The sequence below is a fragment of the Molossus molossus genome, unplaced genomic scaffold (assembly GCF_014108415.1).
Source record: "Molossus molossus isolate mMolMol1 unplaced genomic scaffold, mMolMol1.p scaffold_m16_p_1, whole genome shotgun sequence".
NCBI classification, from domain to species: Eukaryota; Metazoa; Chordata; class Mammalia; order Chiroptera; family Molossidae; genus Molossus; species Molossus molossus.
Window position 1 is genome coordinate 28,815,178 of NW_023425344.1, and position 25,263 is coordinate 28,840,440.

Here is a 25,263-nt window from a genome sequence, read left to right on the forward strand (position 1 = left end):
AAAGTATATAGGGAACCTTTTCAGGTCTACTTAGGGACCAAGAATTTAAATTTACAACACTGTAGTTTCAGATTATATTTTGTTTTTGAGTAAAAAATTTCCTAGCTTACCTTATGGCTTCTGAATCAATATGCACAGGTGCAATTCTTTCCAACAGAAATTTGACCATCTCTAAAAAAGGATTTGTTGGCTGCTTAGGATTTGCAAGTTTCCGAGCTATTTCTCTCTATAAAAAGGAGAAAGTTTTACCATAAGTATGATTCACTTTTATGTTTTTCAAAATAAATATGACTGTAGGCATCAAAAGCATTTAAAAATTCAAAACCAGAAGTAAAAAAACAAAAAAACGTTCTGCTTTAGATTCGGACTAAAATTATACACTCCTGGAGCAATCACTGCAAAATCTGGACTATGGAGAATAAAAATGGGATAATGTGGTATGATTTATGCCTTTGTCTCATATTTCTCCCATAAAATTATTGTTAGTAAACAATTTTTAATGCTCTACTTTTGAAAAATTGGAAACAAAACAAGGTATACTTTCATGGATATGTTTATTTCATAATTTGACAAAATTTTTATTTCAGTAATTTGTTTATTAAAGAGAGATTCATAAGTGTATAAATATTTATAAAGATTTTTTTTTTCTGGAAGAACATAGCTGAGTTTGAAGATAGTGGCATTATATCAAATAGATCCTACAAAGAAAAGACACTGTTGGAAGTGTCTAAAGAATATAGGACTTAATGGTTATAGGGACTGAATCCCCTCAAGACAAGGCTAAAGTAATACTATGCTGGGTACTGGGAAATATATTTACTTGAATAACAAGGCTTTTAATTGAGAATCTCTGAGAAGTGTAAAATTTTAGCTGAGAAGATAATGCACATTTAAGGGCTTTCAAACTATAAAGCAATAACAAATAGTCACTCTACAAGCTTTTTCTAAATGTCCAACTTTTTAAAATTATAGTTGTCATACATTATATTAGTTTCAGGTGTACAACACAGTGATTTGACATTTATATACCTTAAGAAGTGATCATGAAAAGTCTAGTAATAATCTGTCACTGTATAGTTTTTGGGATATTGACTGTATTCTCTATGCTCTACTTTACATCCATGACTTATAACTACAAGTTTTAACCTCAAAATACCCTTCACCTTTTTGCCTCCACCCAACCCCCTCAACTCTCTGGCAACTATCAGTTTGTTCTCTCTATCTACAAGTCTGTTTTGTTTTGTTTATTTGTTTAGTTTTTGTAGATTCTACATATAAATGAAATAATACAGTTTCTCTTATTTTGCTGAGCATAATACCCTCTAGGTTCATCCATGTCGTCACAAATGACAAGATTTCATTCTTTTTCATGGCTGAGTAATAGTCTAGTGTGTGTGTACCACTTTCTTTATCTTGTTATAGCCCTTGTTTTGAAGTCTATTTTGTCTGTTCTAAGAATTGCTATCCTAGCCTTTTTTCCCCTTTCTTTTTTTTTTTATCCTCACCTGAGGACATTTTTCCATTTTTTTGTTCAGATAGAGTGGAAGAGAGAGGGAGGGAGGGAGAGAGAGGGAGGGAGGGAGGGAGATAAAGAGAGAGAGAGAAACATCGACGTGAAAGGGACACATCGAGTGGTTGCCACCCGCCTGACCCAACCAGGGCCGGGGACAAACTGCAACTGAGGTACATGCCCTTAGCGAAAACCGAACCCGGGTCTCTCCAGACCGCAGGCCGACACTCTAACCACTGAGCCAAACCGGCCAGGGCTCCCCTTTCTTATCTCCATTTTCATGAAATACCTTTTCCATCCCTTTACTTTAAGGCTGTGGGTATGTCTTTTGATCTGATGTGAGTCTCATGTAGACAGCATATATAAGGGTCTTGTTATTTTTATCCATTCAGCCACCCTGTATCTTGCATGGAGCACTTAGTCCATTTACATTTATCTTTATTTATTTTTTTAAATCCTCACCCGAGGATATTTTTACATTTATCTTCAGATAAAGTGGTGGGGGGCAGACTGATGTGAGAGAGACACATCGACTGGCTGTGCCACCCACATAACCTCAACTGGGGCCGGGGACGAACTAAAACAGAGGTACGTTCGTCCTTGGCTAGCATCAAACCCAGGTCTCTCTGGTCTGCAGGCCAACGTTCTAACTGCTGAGCCAAACCGGCCAGGGCAGTCCATTTACATTTAAAGTAATTATTGACAGGTGTGTACTTACTACCATTTTTATTGTTTTCATACTAGACTTATAATTAGTTGGTCTGCTATCTTTACTATATGTATGCTTTTACTAGTGAGCTTTTTTTCTTTCATATATTTTCTCATTTCTAATTTTGGCCTTTTCCACCTAAAAAAGCCCCTTCAAGATTTCTTGTAATGCCAGTTCAGTGGTGACAAACTCCTTTAGCTTTACTTGTCTGAGAAACTCTTGATCTTTCTTTCTCATTCTGAATGATAACTTTGCCAGGTAGAGTATTCTTGGTTGTAGGCCTTTCCCCCTTTCATCATGTCGAATATACTGTGCCATTCCCTTCTGGCCTGCAAAGTTTCTGTTGAAAAATCATGTGATAATCTTAAGTGTTGTTGTTGTTGTTTTTTTTAATAAAAAAGAACATTTTAGCGATGTATGTTCAGTGGGACAAAGGAAAAAAATTCTATTATAGTTTCAGTGACATCTTGATACAAATTAATTATAAAGATTATATTAAATTAGATAATATCCATATTTGTTAATAGAGTCCAAAGGACTGAGATTCTGCAGAAAATATATTAGTCCTAGAGATCCCTGATTTTCTTGCAGGCTATTAATTAACTAGGCAAAATTCAGCAGTTGAGACAATAAGAATATTTTAGTCAGTGCTTAGTCCTTACATACTTTGCTCTAAGCCAAAGGTACACATTTTTGTTTTTATTCTCACCCGAGGACATTTTTCCATTTTTTGTTCAGGTAGAGTGAAAGGGAGAGAGAGGAAGGGAGAGAGAGAGAGAGAGAAAAACATCAACGTGAAAGGGACACATTGAGTGGCTGCCAGCCACACGACCAACCCTGGCCGGGGACAAACTGCAACCAAGGTATCCGCCCTTAGCAGGAACTGGATGAACCTGGGTCTCTCTGGACCGTAGGCCTACACTCTAACTGCTGAACCAAACCGGTCAGGGCTAAAGGTACACATTTTAAATATGAATATATACACTGTATTATTTTTTGAAATCAAATTTACTTTGTGCAGGTCTCCACAAAAGGGACTACTTTCCCCCGAGTATAAGATTTAGTTGCTTTTACCTAAGAAAATCAGTAATTGTCTAACAATAAGTGAGCCTCTCAGAAAACTACTAGGCAAACTATTTTGTCAGTACTTTGGAATAGGTTACTAAAAAAATGGCAAAATTAGATTTTAAAAAGGCAGTTAAGGTACTATGTTCAAGTGTAGGGAAAAAAAGGAATGCTGAAGGGAAGAATTCATAATTATTTAAATACTGTAATGGCACTATATAAATTATACCTATGCATATAAACAATATTAGACATAGTTTTTAAAACCTGACATTTTTGTATTCCCACATAACAATCTTATATTTAAGTAATCCTTCCTAACAATATTTTTTATATGTAAGATTTAGGTAATCTCTCATAACAACTATTTGAAAATATATTATGTGTGATATTGGTGACAAGCAGCAAGCCAAATTAGTCTGTGGCAAATAAATAACAACAAAATAAACAGTTTCCTTGTTTTCTTTACACATTCGAGAGAAAAAAGGTACCCACACATACTTCCAATACACAAACAGAAACACTTAAGACCAAGAAGTTTTATTATTGAAAAATAATTGAGAAAATGTTAAATATAAGTAACCATATGTAATCCTTTTAGGAAATGACAGTAGAAAGAATAAAGAAAAAGAATTCTTTCTGGCCCAGCTGGTGTGATTCAGTGGACTGAGCATTGTCCCATGCACCAAGAGGTCATTGGTCAGAGCACATGCCCGGGTTGCAGGCTCAATCCCCAGTAGGGGGCGTGCAGGAGGCAGCCGACTGATATTTCTTTCTCATTGATGTTTCCATCTCTCTCTCCCTAAAATATCAAAAATAAATAAATAAATAAATAAAGAATTATTTCTGTATCTTTGACAATGTTTCAGAAATTTCTGATCAAACCATGCTATTTGCTGTAGACTGATATACTACTGATATGTGTTTACTGGTTGCATAAGTTGTTTAATACTAAGTACTCTTAAGAAATGAAATAGCCCTTTTCCATGTGCCCAGATAACAATATTGGTGAATATGGTAATGGCAACCACATCATCCATTCAGCTTTTCCTTTCTGCAAGTTCTACAATATTCTCTTTTTAAAGGCACGCTTTTAAAAATATATACTTTTAGAACACTTTTTGGATCACTGCAAAATTTAGAGGAAAGTAGAGAGAATTCCCATATACCCCTGCCCTTCCCATTCGCAACCTCTCCCACCATTAAATCCCAGCATCAGTGTGATATACTTGTTAAAATCAACGAACCTACAATGACTCATCATTATCACTCAGCATCCATAGTTTACAGTAGGGTTCACTTTTGCTGTGGTTCATGCTGTTTTGAGAAATGTATAATGATATATATCCACCATTATAATATCATACAGAAGAGCTTCACTGCCCTAAAAATCCTCTTTGCTCTGCCTATTCATCCCTGCCAACTTCCTTATCTCTGGCAACCAATGATTTTTTTTACTGTCTCCATTGGATGTCATATAGTTGGAATCATACAGTATGATCTTTCAGATTGGTTTCTTTCACTTAACAATATGCATTTAAGGTTCCTTGGTACCCTGTTGAAGATCATTTGTTATACATGGGTGTTTGTTTCTAAGCTTTCTGTCCTGTTCCATGGGTCTGTCTTTGTGCCAGTACTGCACTGTTGATTGCTATGGCTTTGAAATGTGTTTTGATACCAGAAAACATGAATCCTCCAAATTTGTTCTTATTTTTCAGGATTGTTTTGGCTATTTGGGGGTCCCTTGAGATCCTATGTGAGTTTTAGCAGATGAGTTTTCCTATGTCGGCAAAAAATGTCATTGGGATTTTGGTAGGGATTGTGTTGAATCTATGGATTGTGTTGGGTGGTATGAACATCTCAGCAATGTTGGGTTTCCCAAACCATGAACACAGGGTGATTTTTCACTTTTTTGTCTTTGATTTTTTTCCCCAGCAATGATTTGCGGTTTTCAGTGCACAAGTCTTTCACCTCTTTAGTTAGGTTTATTCCTATGTATTTTATTCATATGGATGCGATCATAAATAAAATGTTTTTCTTAAAAGCAACAACAAAAAGAAAATAGCCCCTATTCTTGGTAGGCTTACCATCCATTAATCCTGTCATTACAAAAATTTTAAAAAGAGCTGGCTGGGTAGCTCAATTGGTTAGAGTGTCATCTGGATAAGCCAAGGTCATGGGTTCACTCTCCAGTCAGGACACATACGAGAAGCAACGAATGCATAAATAGGTGAAACAACAAATCGATGTTTCTCTCTAAAATCAATAAATAAAAAATAGTATTCTTTCAAGTACACAGTATTACCCCTTGTACACCTTGTTTTCTTAGCTGATCAAAATGACTCCTTAGGGGCGTGGCCCATGTGGCTCAGTTAGTTGGGTGTCATCCTGTGCACTGAGGGTTTTGCTGGTTGGGGCATGTGCTTGGGTTGCCCCAGTGGGGGCGTGTGTGGGAGGTGGCCAATAGATGTTCTGCTCTCACATCCTATTTCATTCTTTGTCCCTCTCCCTTCTTCTCTAACATACATATATCTACACACACACATACACATATATACATATATATATATATAAAGACTCCTATGGGGATTTAATAGTATCAATATTTTTCAAAGCTGTAATCAGTAAACTAGATAAAGCAGTTTCTCACAAGAAGCAATTTCCAAAGGTTTAACTTTCATGTTATAGTGACCTAATCTTTTGGATTCCTGAATCAAATTCCAGTGTGATAGGGGGAGATCCTCCCATCAACAAGCAATTTTCTAGACACAAGCAGGATGTCCCATAAATCAACTTAATTCTGATACTGTCTTCCCAGAGATAGCATCAGATCCCACAGGCTAAGGGTTCAGTTCTGTGGGACTCTGCCCTCACTCCAACTTCAAATGCTAGTCAAAAGTCCAGGCTGTCACCTGTGCATCTCACTGAACAGCTATAGATGGGAGTTTCCAAAATCTCTTCCTTAGACTTCAGATGCCAGCCAAGTCCACTTTGTTGCCTTTACTTCAACCAACTGGCTATAAATGAGAGGTTCCCAGGACACCCTCCTTCCGTGGGTTTAACTAATCTGCTAGAGCAGCTTACAGAACTCAGAGAAACATTTTACTTATCAGATCACCAGTTTTTTATAAAAGGATATTAACTCAGAAACAACCAAGTGGAAGAGATGCATAGGGCAAGCTTCCATGTCCTCTGGATGTGTTTGCTGCTCTCCTCAGATCTCCATGTGTTCACCAACCTGGAAGCTCTCTGAATCCTGTCCCTTTGGGGTTTTATGAAGGTTTTATCACATAGGCAGGATTGGTGAAATCACTGGCCAATGGTAACTGAACAAAATCTTCAGCCCCCTTCCTCCCTGGAGGTAGGAAAGAGGGACAAAGTTCCAACCCCTCTAATCACATGGTTGGCTCCACTGGCAAGCAGCCCCCATCATTAGGTGGCTACCAAAAGTCACCTCCTTGACATAACAAGACACCTTTGCTGCTTTCATAACCTAGAAAATTTCATAGGTCACCCGGTCAGTGTGGCTCAACAGTTGAGCATCAACCCATGCACCAAGAGGTTGCCGGTTCAATTCCTGGTCAGGGCACATGCCCAGGTTGTGGGCATGCAGGAGGCGGCCAATCAATGTTCTCTCTCATCGATGTTTCTATCTCTCTCTCCCTTCCTCTCTCTAAAATCAATAAAGAAAAAAAAAAAAGTTTAAAAAAAAGAAAATTCCATAGGTCTTAGGAGCTCTGTGCCAAAAACAAGGTAAAGACTAAATATACTTATTATTATTATAAATATATTATTATTATTATAAATCACAATATCACACTTGTGTATCATACTCATTCAACTATAGAAAAGGTTACATTAAAAGAAAAAAGAGGATCATTGGACACAGACATTGAGTTGGGGAGAACAGGAGGTGGGTGGGAATGAGGAGAAGGGGATGTCAAGGGGAAAAAAGGTGAGACATCTGTAATAGTTTCAACAACTAAAAAAAAAAAAAGGATTTTATGCATAGCCCATGGACACAGATAATAGTGCAGTGAAGGCCTGGGGTGGGCAGGAGCCGGGTAGAGGAGGCTGAAGAGGGGAAAATGGGGGACATCTGTAATATTTTCAACAATAATAAATAAAAACCTGGGACTCTCTGGTCCACAGGCCGAAGCTCTAACTACTGAGCCAAACCGGCCAGGGCTCTGACTCATCTCTTAAAGCCTGGTGCCATGCATAGTGTGTGTTATATATGTGTAATACCATAGAAATACAACTTATTTAAACCCTAAAGGACAGGCAGTGCAAGATCATGTATTATACACACCCACAATGTTCTAATGACCCTATGAAAGTGTTAATATTTGTAGATGAGAAAAAAGAGGCTCAAAAATATTAAAGAACTTACTAAAGGTCACATTAGTAGTAAATGGTATGAAGAAATTCAAACATAGAACTGTCTCATAAAATGCTAAATAAATGAATGAATAAAGTTTTCCTTCCTGATATTTTCAACAATTCTGGTTTTCTATAAAATAAGGAGTCCAAGAATAGAATGAAGATAAAAGCCTAAATAGGAATTATCTTATCTATACATATACATACACCAATGTAACTACTGCTGATTTATTGACAAGGGTTATCTCCATACTAATATATGGGAGAAGAAAATGTACGCACAAACGAGCATTTAGAAAATTCTTATTTACTTAATGAATGTCTACTAAATACAAAGCATTTTATCTTGCTCAATTCCTAGGACCAATCTCCCTGGCTTAGTTCTCTACTGCTTTTCCTGGAATTTGGCTGAAGAGTGGTAAGTATAGAGAACTAAGATGTCGACAGATATACTTCTAGTTAATTCAGAGCTTCAGTGTTGGTAAATTCACACAAATAAAATAGTATCTGTAAAGCAGGTTTTAATAAAATATGATTTTCTATTAGCAAAGTCAAAAGAACAAATGTAAACGTATAATTTACTAACCACACAAACATCTGCCTGCTTGCATGAACAGGTTGGGCTGATTAATAACTCCAGTTGAGACCGCAGTTTCTCATCATCACCGAGAACCTGGTTAAATTTCTTCACAAAATCTTGTGCTTTCCCAGGGTCAGGCAAATTTTCTATGAAATTAAAAGAGAATCAATATTACATAAGAAAAACTACTCTACTAAACTAACAGGAAATTGTCTTTAAAATAATGCTGAGGCCCGGCCAGTGTGGCTCGGTGGTTGGGTGTTGGTTGACCCATGCACCAAGTGGTCACCAGTTAAGATTCCCAGTCAGGGCACATGCCCAGGTCGTAGGTCCAATCTCCAGTGGGGGGCATGCAAGAGGTGGCCAACTGATGTACCCTCTCATTGATGTTTCTATCTTTCTCTCCCCATCCTTTTCTCTCTTTCTAAAATCAATAAAGAAAAAAACAAAAACAAAAACAATAATAATGCTGAGCCAGCAAGAAAAAAAATCAGCTTAACTGGTACTTAGAAATAAAATTACTAAGAAAAGGATCATTTTCTCTAACTTAAATTGATAGTCCCATTGGGTAAATTATTTGTCTGTTTTGATGTTCATTGTATCTATCGAAAGAGTGAATAAACATACTCACTTGCTATGGTCATCAGTTTTCCAAACATGGCAGAACAGTTAGCCTCTGACTGAAATTTAAAACAAAAACAAAAGAATTCATATATACTAACAAATTTCTGTAAAAATAAATATATGCTCAGTATTATGTATTTTTCAAATTAAAAAAAAAAATCATTACAATTTAACCACTAGAAAATGAATTACCATATTTAGGATAATCATATGTACACCCTAAGTTGATAACAAAAAATTGTGTAGTAGCAACAACAATTAACTTAGGACAAATAGAAAGGAGATGTCAGCAGAAACAGGTATTTAAAAATTTATAGAGTATGTAATTTCCATAAGAAAATTATTGTGCCAGAAGATTGAACAGAATTACTTTGACATAAAACAATTAGATCAAAATTACCTTGAAACTATACACCAAATAAAAGTAACTAAAAATGTGAAGAACAGGATAGTTTTCTTCCCGAACAGAGTTGTATTAGTTATTTTGTGGCCCATTATTTAACCTCAGAAAATCACCTCCCCTACAAAATGTGCTTCCCTTTGTAAAGTGTGCTCCATTACAATAAAGTATGACTTAAATTTTTATGAAACTTGAATAACCTGGATCAGAAATTGGTAAACTGTGGTTCCATGGACCATCTATTTTTGTTAAAATTTTACTGGAGCCCTGGCCGGTTTGGCTCAGCGATTAGAGCGTCAGCCTGCGGTCCAGAGAGACCCGGGTTCGGTTCCCGCTAAGGGCAGCTTGCAGTTTGTCCCCTTGGTTGCAGTTTGTCTCTGGCCCTGGTTGGGGTCAAGCAGGTGGCAACCACTCAATGTGTCCCTTTCACATCGATGTTTCTCTCTCTCTCTCTGCCTCCCTCCCACTCTATCTGAACAAAAAAATGGAAATGTCCTCAGGTGAGGGAAAACAAAAAGTTTTACTGGAACACAATCACGACCATTTATTTACATATTTTACTATCTTGTCATTTACAAAAAAAAGTCTGCTAACTATTGCCTTTAGTGTCCATGTGCCATTGAATGGTTTAAGTCTGTGGTTCCCTGATTAAGAACATGTGTTCTAGTAAACATATTTAGAAGTATATTACAAGATCATTGTTTTTTTCCCCTATCTTCCAGAAAATGTTAGGCAGAATTTTTTTGTTCAAATAGTTTGACTTTGGCAAACTATTAGGATTGACACCTGAGATTTGATACTGATTCTCCACTGAAAGACCAAAAATCATAAAGTAAAAAAAACTTATTACTTCTAATTTTAGCTTAAAGTTTAATTCTAATTATTTGAAGATGGACAAACTATGTATAAAATCTTAAGTGTCTAGCCCAGTTGGTGTGGCTCAGTGGATTGAGTGTCGTCCCGTGGACTGAGAGGTCTTGGTTCAATTCCAAGTCAGGGCATGTCCTTGGGTTGCGGGCTTGATCCCAGTAGGGGGACGTGCAGGAGGCAGCCAATTGATGTTTCTCTCTCATCGATGCTTCTCTCTCTCTCTCTAAAAAATAAACAAAAACATATTTATTTATTTAAAAAATTTTTTTCTTTATTAATTTTAGAGAGAGGAAGAGAGAGATAGAAACATCAATTGGCCACCTCCTGCACGTCCCCTAATGGGGTTCTGACCCACAACCTGGGCATGTGCTCTGACTGGGAATCGAACCAGCGACCTCTTGGTGTATGGGTCGACATTCAACCACTGAGCCACACCAGCTGGGCAATAAAAATGTATTTAAAAAAATAATGAAAAAAGCCCTGGCCGGTTTGGCTCAGCGGTTAGAGCATCAGCCTGCGGTACAGAGAGACCCGGGTTCGGTTCCCGCTAAGGGCATGTACCTCGGTTGCAGTTTGTCCCCGGCCCAGGTTGGGTTGTGTGGGTGGCAGCCACTCGATGTGTCCCTTTCACGTCGATGTTTCTCTCTCTTTCCCCCTCCCACTCTAACTGAACAAAATATGGAAACATGTCCTCAGGTGAGGATAAAAAAAAAAAAAAAAAAAAAAAATCTTTATTTCTAAAAAAAAAATAAAAAAATCTTAGTTTCTAAATATTGATAAACTAGAAAACACCATTTCTTCCCTTGTGGTGGAAAATAAAATTTTGTTATATTTGTTTGAAGTGGAAATTTAGCTTGGATAACTACAGAAATTATATTTAACTGTCATCTGGAAAATAAAACACTTGCGATAACTTCAGAAAACTGAGTAATGACCATAACAATGAATTTAAACAAATCACAAACTTACTGTAGGCTGCTTGTGCAAATCCAATAGTTCTCGTACATGACTTCTAAGCATGTTCTGACATTTCCACATTTCATTGAGAGCTCTGTAAATAAAGTTATAAATATGAAAAAAAGGGAATAATACAACAATACTGGTAATTATTTAACTTTATTATTTTCTTATTGTGTAGATGCATCATTCTTCCAAATCTACCTAAAATTTTAAGCACCAAATCATTTATTAGGATTAAGATAGTTTAATGTAAAATGGTAAATATAAGACTTCTTTTGAGAAAATATTTGAGAATATTAGAAGGATAAACAGCATCTTGCCAGGTAAATGAAGGGATTGAGAACCATTCTAAACAGAGGTAGCTAGAATGTTCTGGTAGAAAGAAAGAGAAAATGTTATCAAAATACATGGCATATACTATAGAAAAGGATCAGATAATGAAGGCTTTATATGCCAGGCTAAGGAGGAATGCATAAAGGTCTGTAGACTATTTCAAAATATAAATTTCTTAGAAATTATGTAGATTCAAAATGCCACATTTAAATTGAGTGTGTTTATTCTAAATTCTTTTCTCTCCATAAAAGCGGATTTTCTTCTCTCACAAATCCACTCCATAATTCCAAGTGCCCAGATGACCTCTGAGAAATTAGTCTATCTCTGAGTATTCTTTGCAAAATATTCTGAAATATAAACTGAAGCCAGGAGTTTACTAACCAGAGTGGGTATTAGGAACCACTTGCAAATCTTTTAATAAGGGACAGCTAATGCCTCCTAACATGCTACCTCTGGAATTTCTGTTGAAAAACCATAATCTCAATCTAATAAACACCACAAGAACCCAAATTGAAGTAACATTCCACAAAACAATTAGCAAGCACAATATTCTTCCAAAAATTGTCAAAATCATAACAAAGAAAGACTAGAGGCATGACATAAGAGACTAGAAATATGAAAACCAAATATGCAATGTGTAAACCTACAAAGAGAAAATAAATATCCATAAAGAACATTATTTGGACAACGGAGGAACTCTGAATACATAATGGATTAGAAAATAATACTATATTGTTAAACCTCTTGATTTTGGGTACTCTTGTTATATAAGAGAATATCCTTGTGTTCTTAGGGGATACAGACTGAAGTATTTAGGGATAAAGGGATTCAATGTCTTCCAATTACTCTCCAATAGTTAAGAAGAAAGTATGTATATGGTCATTCTACATAGAGGAGATTTGGACATACCTGCCTGACAAAGAACCAGTCTGAGGCTTAGTATGGTAAAGCCCCAACAGTGTAATTTAGACCCCGGTCAACAGGTGGACAAAAGTTAATTTTGACATGGGGACTTACCTGAATCCCCAAAACCATTCAGTTGGCAAATATGCCTATGCATATAGGAATATTCTTGCTTTTGACTTAACTTGAACCTACCAAGTTTTTCTCTATATATATTTATCTGAGATTCTTGATTCAACAAGAAAGAACAACCCCATCAACAACAATTAATTAGATCAGATAAAATAATTTTATAAGAAATTCAGAAAAATAATCCAATCATTAAAAAGTAACTTACTTGACAGCATTTGGATCCAAACTAGCATATAAATAATACAAGCATTTCATTCTCTCTTCTGTTTCCAGGTTGTGGGGGACAAGATACTGAGCAAAGATTTTCTCTACCAACAGCCTATGAAACAAAAAACCCCAAAAAACATAATTAGTCTATTTTTTAGAGATTTTTCTCTACAATCTATGAAACATACACCTCCCCAAATAACACTGTTCTGCTTTTTAAAAACAGCTACTTTGTATTTTAAGCACATCCTGCAAAATAAACATACCAATGGTAATATGTATATGTGCAAATACAATGAAAAAGATCAGTTCTTTTCCTTGGAGGTATAATTTTTTTAAATATTTAGAGCTATGGTAGCTATTTGTGGCTTTATTTTTTAATTTGTCAGTATGAAAAATGTGTTCTAAAAGGGTTATATGTTATTCCTAAACACAGGTTGCTAGGGTACTAAGTTACCTATTCTTCCATCGGTCTGGAGCCTTAACAAATTACTAACACTATATAAAGCTATAATCTCAAAAATAGCTAATTCTCAAAAACAAAAACAAAAAAAACCACAAAACCACAAAACCCCCAAACAACAAAACACATTAAGTTCTTTTGATTATAGTTCAACTTCTTTCTCATTAAAAAAAAAAAAAAAATCAGGGGGATCTTTCTTCATACTATGTACTGAAAATTTAGCTTTTCCCGTGTACATTTGATCTCTCTTCTTTCCACAGTGTACTAAGCTTATATTTATTATTCAGTCTTACTAGAATAAAACAATACAAAGGCTCTTCATTAATTAATAAAATACATATCCAGTGATGCAAAGTAGTCAGTCTAATTCAGTAGCACATTACAAAGTATTCTGCAAAAAAACCAAACTCATTATTATAATGTGATATAAAATAAGAAGTAATGCCCAGACAGTGAAAATGACATAAGGCCTCACCACAAAATAATTGTAACTATGAATGGGGACAAATGTTAACCAGACTTACTGTGGTGATTGATACAGAATCATTGTGTTGTATATAATTATGTCAATTACACCTCAATAAAAAACAACACAGTAATACCTCTATTGGTACTTACAGTGTTGCAAAAAGGAAAAATAATAATTAGCAATTATTAAATAGTGCTATATTGCTAGGTATAGAGCTGGGGGCTTTACATTCATTATTTTATTTAATCCACATGACAATTCTTTAAGGAAGGCTTTATTATTATTCCTTTTTAGATAAAACTGAGGTGGCACAGAAGTTGTCAGTTGTGCAAGAGCACACACCTAATAAAGGGCAGAATGAATGTTTGGTCTCTAGTCTGACTCCAAAGCCTATGCCTATTTCACTATTATTATGCTATCTTGTAATATTGGCTACAGTCTTACTTAAACATAGTATGTATAAATACACAGTTTACATACTTACAACTTATTTAAAAATTAAATAGAAGTAAATTCTATTTTTTAAAAATTAAAAGCACTTTTATATCGAACCATTCTATCAACATATTACTTACTTGTCATCGATGCTATTCTGATAATAAATATGCAAAAGTTTGTCTTTTATCCAGCTGACTTTCTCTGCAGCTTCCTTTCCTGCTTCACCATGAAGACAGTATTTCTTATAAAGCTGAGCCAAACCCATCATAGCTTCTTTTCTTACTCGCCACTAGAAAGTATAAAGTTTATTGGATGAGCTAGATACCAAACTTTAGTATATACTAATCTTCAAAAATTGCCAGTTCTTTCCTAGGTTGTACAATTAGACTTATGTGTACAAAAACTGGCATAATATTTATATTTTAGGAGGCACACAAATTGCTTAACCAACAATTCTGAATTTGTTCCGACTTAGAAATCAGGCTACTTTAGGAATTATCCAATGCAAATACTGCTAAATCATCTGCCAATTTTTATTTCCCTCAAAGCCAAGGAATAGGAAATTTTACAGAAGATTTCATTCAATACTGTCTAAAAAATGTTGGTCAAGTTTTAGAAGCAATTAAAAGATAAAATAAACTGTGTAATATACTCTGTAAACAAAAAAGGAATGGTTTATGCCAGTTACATCCCATTTGATGTTAGCTGAGAACAAGAGCAAAATTTAATACCAAGATTCTGTAATTACTAAGTTGGAAAGTACCTTAGTGATTATCTTAAGTGAACTTCATTACTTTATAGATTAAGAGGGCAAATGATTTACCTAGCCACATCCTAGTTAGTGAAAGACTCTGTGGGACTTCTGAGTTTGGGATGAATTACTAGTTGGGAAGAAAAGTGGTAGGAGGAGGGTGAAGAACCATGACAGTAAGATGTAATAAAAGCAATGATCAAATAAGATATTTGTCTCAATAACAAATCAGAAAATACTATCTTTAGTTTATTTGTTAATAATCCCTTATAAAATTTTTGTAGTGGATGGAATGAAACTTTGCTCCCATAGATGGCTTTTGACATTTCTTATATGAAATCAAACAATTTAAGCAGTAAAACCTAAGATTAAGCTCTGTCCCTACATTTTATAGAGAAAATAAATTTCAGAAAGGCTATACCCAAGGTCATCTAATTTATTACAACTAAAATGTCCAGTAAGTGCTATTTAGAACCATAGCACATGATGCAGTCTCAGGAAGATTCACTCATTCACTCTTTCTGAAACTATAAACAAACATTGATAGAAATAGAAAAGTTTCTAAAAGAAGGAAATAACACAAATAGCAATACTTTAAATTGGTTGTGTGTGGGCTGTGGAGTGGGCTAATTATCAAGTAACCAGTAGGGAGAGTATTACACCATTTAAATTCAAGTCAAGGGGAAAAACTCCTCAAAGTCAGAATTACTGATATAGCTAACCAAGTTAAACAGTGTCCATGTTACATAACTGCCTCCTCTGACTATTTTAAAAGAACTTAAGAATACCTCTTGCTTTATTTCATAACCAAGAAATATCACTTTTCTACTCTGAAATTATAACTAAAGTACATTGGATTTGAGAGAAGAGTAGGTTTTCAACCATGCCCCAAATAAAATAGCACAGTGCAAAGGCAAACCTTTGTTAAAGTTTTTAATAAGTAGCATGTCTAATCAGCCTGCCTTGCCTATGTCTGTCTTTTGCTTATGGATGACATTAAGCCTTAACAATTGCTACTGCTGTTCTTACTTCTTTTCTGTATCAACCCATGTTTTTAACATGGAGAAAATCACACAAAAAAGAGTAAATAAACACAAAACTGTCATTTCTGCTCTTGGCATAGCAATATGAAAACATCACCGTCATAGAAAGTATGATATTCTTGCCCTGGCTGGTATGGCTCAGCGGTTAGAGCATTGGCCTGCAGTCCAGAGAGACCCAGGTTCAGTTCCCACTAAGGGCATGTACCTCGATTGGCGTTTGAACCTGGCCCTGGGTCATGAGGGTGGCAGCCACTTGATGTGTCCCTTTCATGTCGATGTTACTCTCTCTCTCCCTCTCTCGCTCTCACTCAGGTGATGTCCTCAGGTGAGGATTTAAAAAAAAAAAAGTATGATATTCTTTTAGTTAAATGAATGACAGCCAGATCCACTTATAGTTGAAAATGCTAACTATAGGTAATAAATATAGGTGATCAGTCACTACTCTTTTGAAACTCATCATATAAGTGAAAAGGTAAAATAAAACTTTAATTAGGCTATTGTTTTTTGAAAAGTAAAGTAGAAAGCAAACCCATGACTAAGATCTGAAAAGCTACAGAATCTAGTGCACTCATTTTATAAAGGTAATTAAAAGTACACAGAAATATAAATTATTTGTTCTTTATTTAGCATTTTATTAATTTGATTTTCACACAGAAAAGCTTTAAATATAATAAAAAATAATTTCTATTGCACTTAGTAAACAATTTAAACAAAGTAAATTACAAAAGAATAAGGTTCCTCAGAGTTTACCCGTTTATCCAGCGTTCTTTCCCTTACAAAGCCAAGTAGCTGATCATTTACTAAGGCAAGGTCTCTTTTGGCAGCTGTTATTATGGTAACAATAACATCGTGACGAATAGCTTCTTCTGGATCATGTGATCTAACTTTCAAATATTCTGTAATAAGGGAAAAAACTCATGACAAATGTTAGCTATGGTATCTGTCATGTTCAGAATGACAGAATGGATTACTGCTTTAAGCTTTTGTCCATACTCACACCATGTTTGTAAAATGTGGCATGAATTAAAAGCATTCTATTTTTGAGGTGACAATACCTTTCTATATAACCATAAAATAAACTATACCATAGTATTTACTATTGCATAGTCATATCTTAATAAATAATGTATTCTGGAAAAGTCAAACCACAACGCTGTTATCTGATCAGATTACAATCTAAGTTATAACACAAATTGAAAGACTTAAAAGAAAAATAGTAAAAATGCTTATAGCAAGTTCGCTGATGGGTATGTCTGCACATTACACAATATAAAATATAGAATTAACATTCTATAACCTATTAAAAATTCCAAACAAAATCAAAATCAAAACAAAAACTGTTACTTCCTCTTTTATTGGTGAACATCATTTTGATACAAGCCATTTATTTGCTATTACCAAATAAATAGGTTCAAATGCTCTATGTTCAAGTAAAGAATAAGAAATTCTAGTCTAGTCCAGAAGATAATTACTTTCCTACTTATTAACTGATAGGTTACTATGTTTAATTTTCATGTAGGTGTAATGATTTCATAAGATATCATAAGAGCCTACCCTAGTTCCTCAAACTAGAATGTCCAAAAAATTCTAAAGGATTACAATATTGTATAAACATGATATCATTCACTAGTCCATGGCTGATATAGACCTGAAATAGTGCCAGAGTTAAAACCTAATTCAGAAACTGAAGTTAAGGTTAAAGGCCACATCTAAAATATATTAGTGTAATTACTCTTATTTACTCTTATATTTGTAATATAAACCAGCTACCTTACCTGTGAGATCCTTTGCTAAATCTGGGTGATTCATCAAACAGTGACTAGCAAATTTCACACTTTCTAATCTCACAGGAACATGAATATCATTAAATCTACATATAAAAAGATTGCGAAATATTAGTTTTAAGGCAAAACAATTATTTTCAAATAAAGTACATATAGCCAACATTATGTAAATGACTATAAACAACAGTTACTGATTAGAAAATTGTGATTAATATGACAGTTAACAGGTTCTATAGGAAGAATATAAAGTATGATAATACATAATTTCACAGAAACATTTTTTTATTCCTCACCCGAGGATATTTTTCTACTTATCAGATAGAGTGGGAGGGAGGGAAAGAGAGAGTGACAGAAACATCAATGTGATACAGCCACACAGACTGGTGGCCTCCTGCAAGACCCAACCAGAACTGGGGATGAACTGCAAATGAAGTACATGCCCTTGACCAGAATCGAACCCGTGACTCATTGGTCCATGGGCCAATGCTCTAACCGCTGAGCCAAACTGGCCAGAGCTCACAGAAACATTTTGAAAACAGAATTTGTTTACTGCGTTAAAATAAACAAAAAACAGTCTAAACCCATCTCCCAACTCAAACTACTAACTCTGCAGAGCAAAAAGTTTAAGAGCTTAAAATTGTGCTACAAAACAAACAAAAAATAAATACTGAAAACACACAAAATCTACTTGAAAACATTTTTTTGTTATCTTCACCCGATGACACTTTTTTTTTTTTTTTTTTAATCCTCACCCTAGGACATTTTTCCATTTTTTGTTCAGATAGAGTGGGAGGGAGAGTGAGAGAGAGAGAAACATCGACGTGAAAAGGACACATTGAGTGGTCGCCACCCACATGACCCAACCAGGGCCGGGCACAAACTGCAACCCAGGTACGTGCCCTTAGTGGAAACCAAACCTGCGTTTCCCTGGTCTGCGAGCTGACACTCTAACTGATGAGCCAAACTGGCCAGGGCTACTTGAAAACATTTTATAAGAGGAGAATATGATCAAACAAGTGTTAGCGAGGGTGTGGAGAAAAGGGAACTCTAGTACACTGCTGGTGGGAATGCAGACTGGTGCAGCCACTATGAAAACAATATGGTGTTACCTCAAAAAATTAAAAATTGAACTTCCATTTGACCCAGTGATCCCACTTCTAGGAATATACCCTAAGAAGCCTGAAACACCAATCAGAAAGATTATATGTACCCCCATGTTTGTAGCAGCACTATTTACAATAGCTAAGATCTGGAAACAGCCCAAGTGTCCATCAGTAGACGAGTGGATAAAAAAGCTGTGGTACATATACACAATGGAGTACTACGCAGCTGTAAGAAGGAAAGATCTCTTGTCCTTTGAGACTACATGGAGGGACCTGGAGAGTATCATCCTGAGTGAGGCAAGCCAAACAGAGAAGGACAAGTATCATATGATCTCACTTATTCGTGGAATATAATGAACATAAAGGTTTGAGGAATGGGGTAGTCCCAGAGACGTGGAGGTGGGGTACAGACTGACAATCCCCAGAAGAGGGGATGGTGGGGAAGAGATAAACCACAGAACTTATATGCATGTATGCATGAACAGCGGACATGGACAATAAACTGGGGACAAGGCGGGGAGGGAGAGGGAGGGGGGAATCAGTGGGGGAAAAAGGAGAAACATCTGTAACAAAAATTAATTAATAAAAAAGAAAAAAAAAAGAGGAGAATATGAGTTAGAAGGCAAATCATATATGAAGCAGATTCAGAAGTTTAAAGACGAGTACATGAAACTTGTGTCACACTGCCTCACAACAAAGTTTCATATGGCCAGGATCAACATCAAAATGCTCTTTTAAAGGTATAATATAAGAATTCAAAAAATCTGAAGTACCACATGTGAACTCAAAACTGCATATAAAAAAGACTGCACATATAATAAAAATAAGCTAAGCAACTCTCAGGTTTAAAATTTATTATTAGGCAATTTGAAAAAGTTATTAATTATAAATAATGTGATTTTAAATGGCAGAAAATATTTTTACTTTTTAAGTGATCTCAAAAACAACCAATTAGCCCTGGATGGTTTGGCTCAGCGGTTAGAGCGTTGACCCATGGAAGAACGGTCATGGGTTCGATTCCGGTGAAGGGCACATACCTTGGTTAAGGTTTGATCCCCAGCCTTGGTTGGGGTTGTTCGGGAGGTGGCCAGTTGATGTTTCTCTCTCTCTCTCTCGCTCACTCGCGCTCTCTCTCTCTCTCTCCCTACCTTCCTCCCCCTTCCCACTCTATCTGAAAATCAATGAAGCCCTGGCCGGTATGGCTCAGCGGTTAGATCGTCGGCCTGCGGTCCGGAGAGACCCGGGTTCGGTTCCCGCTAGAGGCACGTACCTCGGTTGCAGTTTGTCCCCGGCCCTGGTCGGTCGTGTGGGTGGCAGCCACTCGATGTGTCCCTTCACGTCGATGTTTCTCACTCTCTCTCCCTCCCATTCTATCTGTACAAAAAAAATGGAAAAATATCCTCGGGTGAGGAAAAAAAAAAAAAAAAAAAAATCATGAAAATCAATGAAAAAATGTCCTTGGGTGAGGATTAAAATAAACAAACAAAAAACAACAACCAATTAAATTAAAGTTATTTATTTAGCCCAGCCAGTGTGGCTCAATGGTTGAGCATCGACCCATGTACCAAGAGGCTGTCGGTTCCATTACCCGTCAGGGCATATGCTCAGATTGTGGACTCAATCCCCAGTGAGGGGCAAGGAGGAGGCCAATCGATGTTCTCTCATTGATGTTTCTGTATCTCTCTCTCTCTCTACCTTCCTCTCTAAAATCAATACAGAAAAGAAAAAGTTATTTAATAAATGTTTTAATGTCCATGGCCTCCTACTTTCTTATCTAGAGATAATCATATTTTAATAAAATCTTGCATTTAGGGTTTATAATTTTCTAACTGCCAGAGAAAAATAAAAATATTGCCATTTATGATCAAGTAAATTATGAATATTAAGATAGTTAGTCCTGCCCTGGCCGGTTTGCTCAGCGGTTAGAGCGCCAGTCAGCGGTCCAGAGAGACCCGGGTTCGGTTCCTGCTAAGGCCATGTACCTCGGCTGCAGTTTGGCCCTGGCCCAGGTTGGGGTTGTGCGGGAAGCGGCCACTTGATGTGTCCCTTTCACGTTGATGTTGCTTTCTCTCCCTCCCCCCCCCCACTCTATCTGAACAAAAATGGAAAAATGTCCTCGGGTGAGGATAAAAACAAACAAACAAACAATAAAAAAGATATTATTCCTAAATAATTAAGAAAAACAATACAGTAAAACAGACAGGCTGGTTAATACTTCTTTGTTTCTATGAAACAGAGACCCACTGTTGGAGATAGCAGTGAATCAAACTATAAAGAAAGCTTGTATGGTTGGTTTAATTTTCATAAGTAACACAGGTTGAAAAAAAGGATTCTTGAACTTTTGTTTAGATGTTTTGCTATAAATATTGATGTCAATCACAAGGACAGAATCATTCCTCTGTACATTGACAAGTACAGTTGCTTCATTCTTTCTATTCTAAATTCTTATAAATTCAACTTTATTCAAATATTACTTCTATTATGTGTCTGAGAAAGTAACTTAAGATAGCATTATGCCAATGTCTGAAATTTCTCAGCTTTGTTTGTTATATTTTAATATTTAACCTAAGGATATTATAAGGAGTATACGAAATTTACTTTAAGAAAATTTCTGAGCCCACTTTTTGAATCAGTTGAATTAAACAATGATGAATCTCAAATGTTCTCCAGAATACCAATAGTAAAAATCAACTTTTCAGTCAATGTTTGAAGCTAAGAAATATGCATAGGGAATGCAAGGGGAAATTTAATATATGTCATAGATTTTTTTCAACCTTACCATCAAGTTAATAGAATGTAATAATTCTAAGTTCTTAAGAAACATTAAAAACTACTTGAGTGAAGAGGAATAATATTTCATTTCAAAATCAAACAATACCAAATTAGTTCAAAACACATATCATGAATTAGATAAGCTACAGACCCAAAGATAAGCACTAGGTAAATGAACTGCTGGACTGAAAAATGGCATGAGTATGTCTTCAATTTCATGATTTATTTAAAACTCTTAAGATTTTGAACATTCTTAGATGTTGTCTATTCTAATATTATTGAGCACAAAAAAGATTAAAAGTGTTAAGTGGGTAAATAATAAGCTTTCTTCACAAAAATCTGTCCTATAATTTGTTCTCCAAGAAAGTCAGCAACAGAGATACTAAAGAAAAAAACACATATCAATTAAAGTTTTGATATGTGTGGTTTTAATCAAGTGGACCATACTGACTGGCCTCCCAAATATAAAAGAATTCATAGAATTGTATGTTCTCTTACCGTCCAAGAAAACACTGCCAAAGAGGACGATTCTGTGTTGCTAAATCGGAATCTTTAGAACCAAACAATTTAGCTAAAAGTCGAACAACTGCTAATCGTTCTTCTCCATCATTGCTCTAAGGAAAAAGAGAAAATAAATGAACCAGCAATTTATCAGATCACAGAAAATAAAATAAAAGATTCCCAAGAGGCCACAATTTCATATTCTGCTTATAATGATGAGAACTTTAAAATATACACTCTCTTTTACCATGTAGAAATTGTTTTGACTCTATGTTAGATGACCTGATTCTTTGATCTTACTTAAAAACCCTCCCAACTGTTAACTTATGCGTACTTCACTGCTTGGTTATAGTCTACACAGCCGTTGTAGCAAAATGAAGGTAATCATTCAGTTCTAACATTCCCTAAGACTCTTAGAAAAAAATATGTGAAAGGTGAAACTGCAAATAATTCCCATCCTAACAAGCCTTCTTTACAAGAAATCTTTCCTATAATTTGAGTTCCAACATAAACCGTATCAATTAAGGTTTTGATATGTGAAGTTTTAAACAAGGACCCCCCTACTGACTGGAGAACAAGACACAGAAGAGTGTATAATTGAGGAAAACTCATTTTAATAGAAGAACAAAAATGTTAAGAGGACCTAAAAGTGAACTGAATACTATTTTCTTGTCCTGAATCAATTTATGTTATGAAAATTCTGTTCCAACAAGTTTCACTAGTGATGTCACTTCTTAATATAAATTATTCTGAAACCATATGGTATGAAACTTTTAAAAAATCACATATTGCCCTGGCCGGTTTGGCTCAGCGGTTGGAGCATTGGCCTGCGGTACAGAGAGACCCGGGTTCAGTTCCTGCTAAGGGCGCGTACCTCGGTTGCAGTTTGTCCCCGGCCCTGGTTGGTCGTGCGGGTGGCAGCCACTCGATGTGTCCCTTCACATCGATGTTTCTGTCTCTCTCTCTTCCTCTCTCTCCCTCCCACTCTATCTGAACAAAAAATGAAAAAATGTCCTCGGGTGAGGATAAAAAAAAAAAAAAAATCACATATTCACTAGGAAAACAAAGGCAACAACTAAAAGCAATTGTTGATTTTTTAAGTGTTCAAATACAATGTCTAAAGCAATACCAGAAATCCAATAAACAAATATTCATGGGAAAAGACTGTAACTTAAAAAAAAATAATAAAGACCATGAGATATAATCTTTTCCTTATGAATATCAACTCTCAGGAATAGGGACTTTATGGGTAAAATAGCACATGTATCAAACATGTAAAAATGAAAATTTTATTAAGTGTGAACACAATCAATCACAAAATGACTTTTTTTTCTCCTCACCAAGGACATTTTTGCATTTATCTTCAGATAGAGGGGGAGGGAGAGAGGGAGGAAGACAGAGAAAAACATCAATGTGGGAGAGACACATCAAGTGGCTGCCATCCACATGACCCTGACCAGGCCGGAGACAAACTGCAACAGAGGCACATGCCCCTAGCGGGATCTGAACCCAGGACTCTCTGGTCCCCGGGCCAACACTCTAACCGTTGATCCAAACCGACCAGGATCGAATGACTTTCTTTTTTTTAAACTTATCTTTATTGTTAAATGTATTACAGATGTTCCTCATTTTTAAGCTATTGACCCACTCCCGCCCCTCTCCTGCCTTTCCCCACACTGTTGTCTGTGTCCATTGGTAATGCACATATGCATATAAGTTCTTTGGTTTATTTCTTCCCACACTCCAACCACCCTTCCCGTTGAGGTTTGTCAGTCTAGCAACCAATTTGTACTTCTTAATCCCTTCACCTTTTTCACCCATTCCCCCAACCCCCCTCCCATCTGGCAACCAACAAAATGTTCTCTGTATCTATGAGAATGTTTGTTCTGCTTGTTCATTTTGTTTGTAGATTCAATTGTTGATAAGTATTCATTGCCATTTTGTTTGTTCATATTTTTCTTTTTTTATCCTCACCCGAGGACATTTTTCCATTTTTTGTTCAGATAGAGTGGGAGGGAGAGAGAGGAAGAGAGAGAGAGACATCAACGTGAAAGGGACACATTGAGTGGCTGCCTCCCACACGACCCAACCAGGGCCGAGGGCAAACTGCAACCAAGGTACGTGCCCCTAGCAGGAACCGAACCCGGGTTTCCCTGGACCCCAAGCCGACGCTCTAACCACTGAGGAAAACTGGCCAGGGCTGTTTGTTTATATTTTTCATCTTTTTCTTCAAGAAGACCTTTCAACATTTCATATAATAAAGGTTTGGTAGTAATGGACTCCTTTAGCTTTTCCTTGTCTGGGAAACTCTTTATATGGCCATTGATTCTAAATGACAGCTTTGCAGGATAGAGTGATCTTGGTTGTAGGTTCTTGCTTTTCATCACTCTGAATATTTCTTGCCACTCCCTTTTGGCCTGCAAAGTTTCTTTCGAGAAATCAGCTGACAGTCTTATGGGAATTCCCTTGTAGGTAACTAACTGCTTTTCCCTTGCTGCTTTTAAGATTCTCTGTCTTGAACCTTTTGCATTTTGATGATGATGTGTCTTGGTGTGGGCCTCTTGGGGTTCATCTTGTTTGGGACTCTCTGTGCTTCCTGGACTTGTATGTCTGTTTTCTTCATCAAATTAGGGAAGTTTTCTGCCATTATTGTTTCAAAGAGGTTTTTGATTTCTTGTTCTCTCCTCTCATTCTAGCACGCACAAGATGTGAATGTTGGCACGCTTGAAGTTGTCCCAGAAGCTCCTTACACTATCCTCATTTTTTAAAATTCTTTTTGCTGTTCTGATTGGGTGATTTTGCTTCCCTATATTCCAAATCGATGGTTTGCTTCTTGGCTTTACCTACTCTACTACTGAATCTGTGTAAATTATTCTTTATTTCAGTTAATGCCTCCTTCATTTCTGACTGTGCATCCTTTATTTCTTTTATTTTTTATCCTCACCCGAGGACATTTTTCCATTTTTTATTCAGACAGAGTGGGAGGGAGAGAGAGGAAGAAAGAAAGAAAGAGAGAGAGAAACATCGATGTGAAAGGGACACATCAAGTGGCTGCCACCCGCCAGACCAACCAGGGCCGGGGACAAACTGCAACTGAGGTACATGCCTTTAGCAGGAAGCGAACCCGGGTCTCTCTGGATCACAGGCCGACGCTCTAACTGCTGAGCCAAACTGGCCAGGGTTCAGTTCGTGTCTCCTTCATTTCTGACTGTGCATCTTTTATTTCTGACTGGTCCTTTTTAATGCTCATGAGGCCCTCACTA

The 25,263-nt window shown here is 36.3% G+C and overlaps 1 protein-coding gene across 7 annotated transcripts in view; it reads right to left on the reverse strand.

Moving 5' to 3' along the window:
- Positions 1 to 25,263, reverse strand: part of PDS5A (PDS5 cohesin associated factor A) — a 143,925-nt gene that overhangs the window by 75,947 nt on the left and 42,715 nt on the right. For all 7 annotated transcript variants that reach the window (XR_004958848.1, XM_036255226.1, XM_036255216.1 and 4 more), the window contains exons 8-16: positions 21,998 to 22,113; positions 17,616 to 17,710; positions 16,591 to 16,736; positions 14,184 to 14,335; positions 12,675 to 12,788; positions 11,111 to 11,192; positions 8,879 to 8,927; positions 8,254 to 8,393; positions 111 to 226 (exon numbers count right to left, since the gene is read on the reverse strand). Coding sequence is in view for 6 of the 7 variants with exons in the window: in XM_036255226.1 (XP_036111119.1) it covers positions 111 to 226; positions 8,254 to 8,393; positions 8,879 to 8,927; positions 11,111 to 11,192; positions 12,675 to 12,788; positions 14,184 to 14,335; positions 16,591 to 16,736; positions 17,616 to 17,710; positions 21,998 to 22,113 (1,010 nt within the window). In the remaining variant the exon portion in view is untranslated. The remainder of the gene's footprint in view (positions 1 to 110; positions 227 to 8,253; positions 8,394 to 8,878; positions 8,928 to 11,110; positions 11,193 to 12,674; positions 12,789 to 14,183; positions 14,336 to 16,590; positions 16,737 to 17,615; positions 17,711 to 21,997; positions 22,114 to 25,263) is intronic.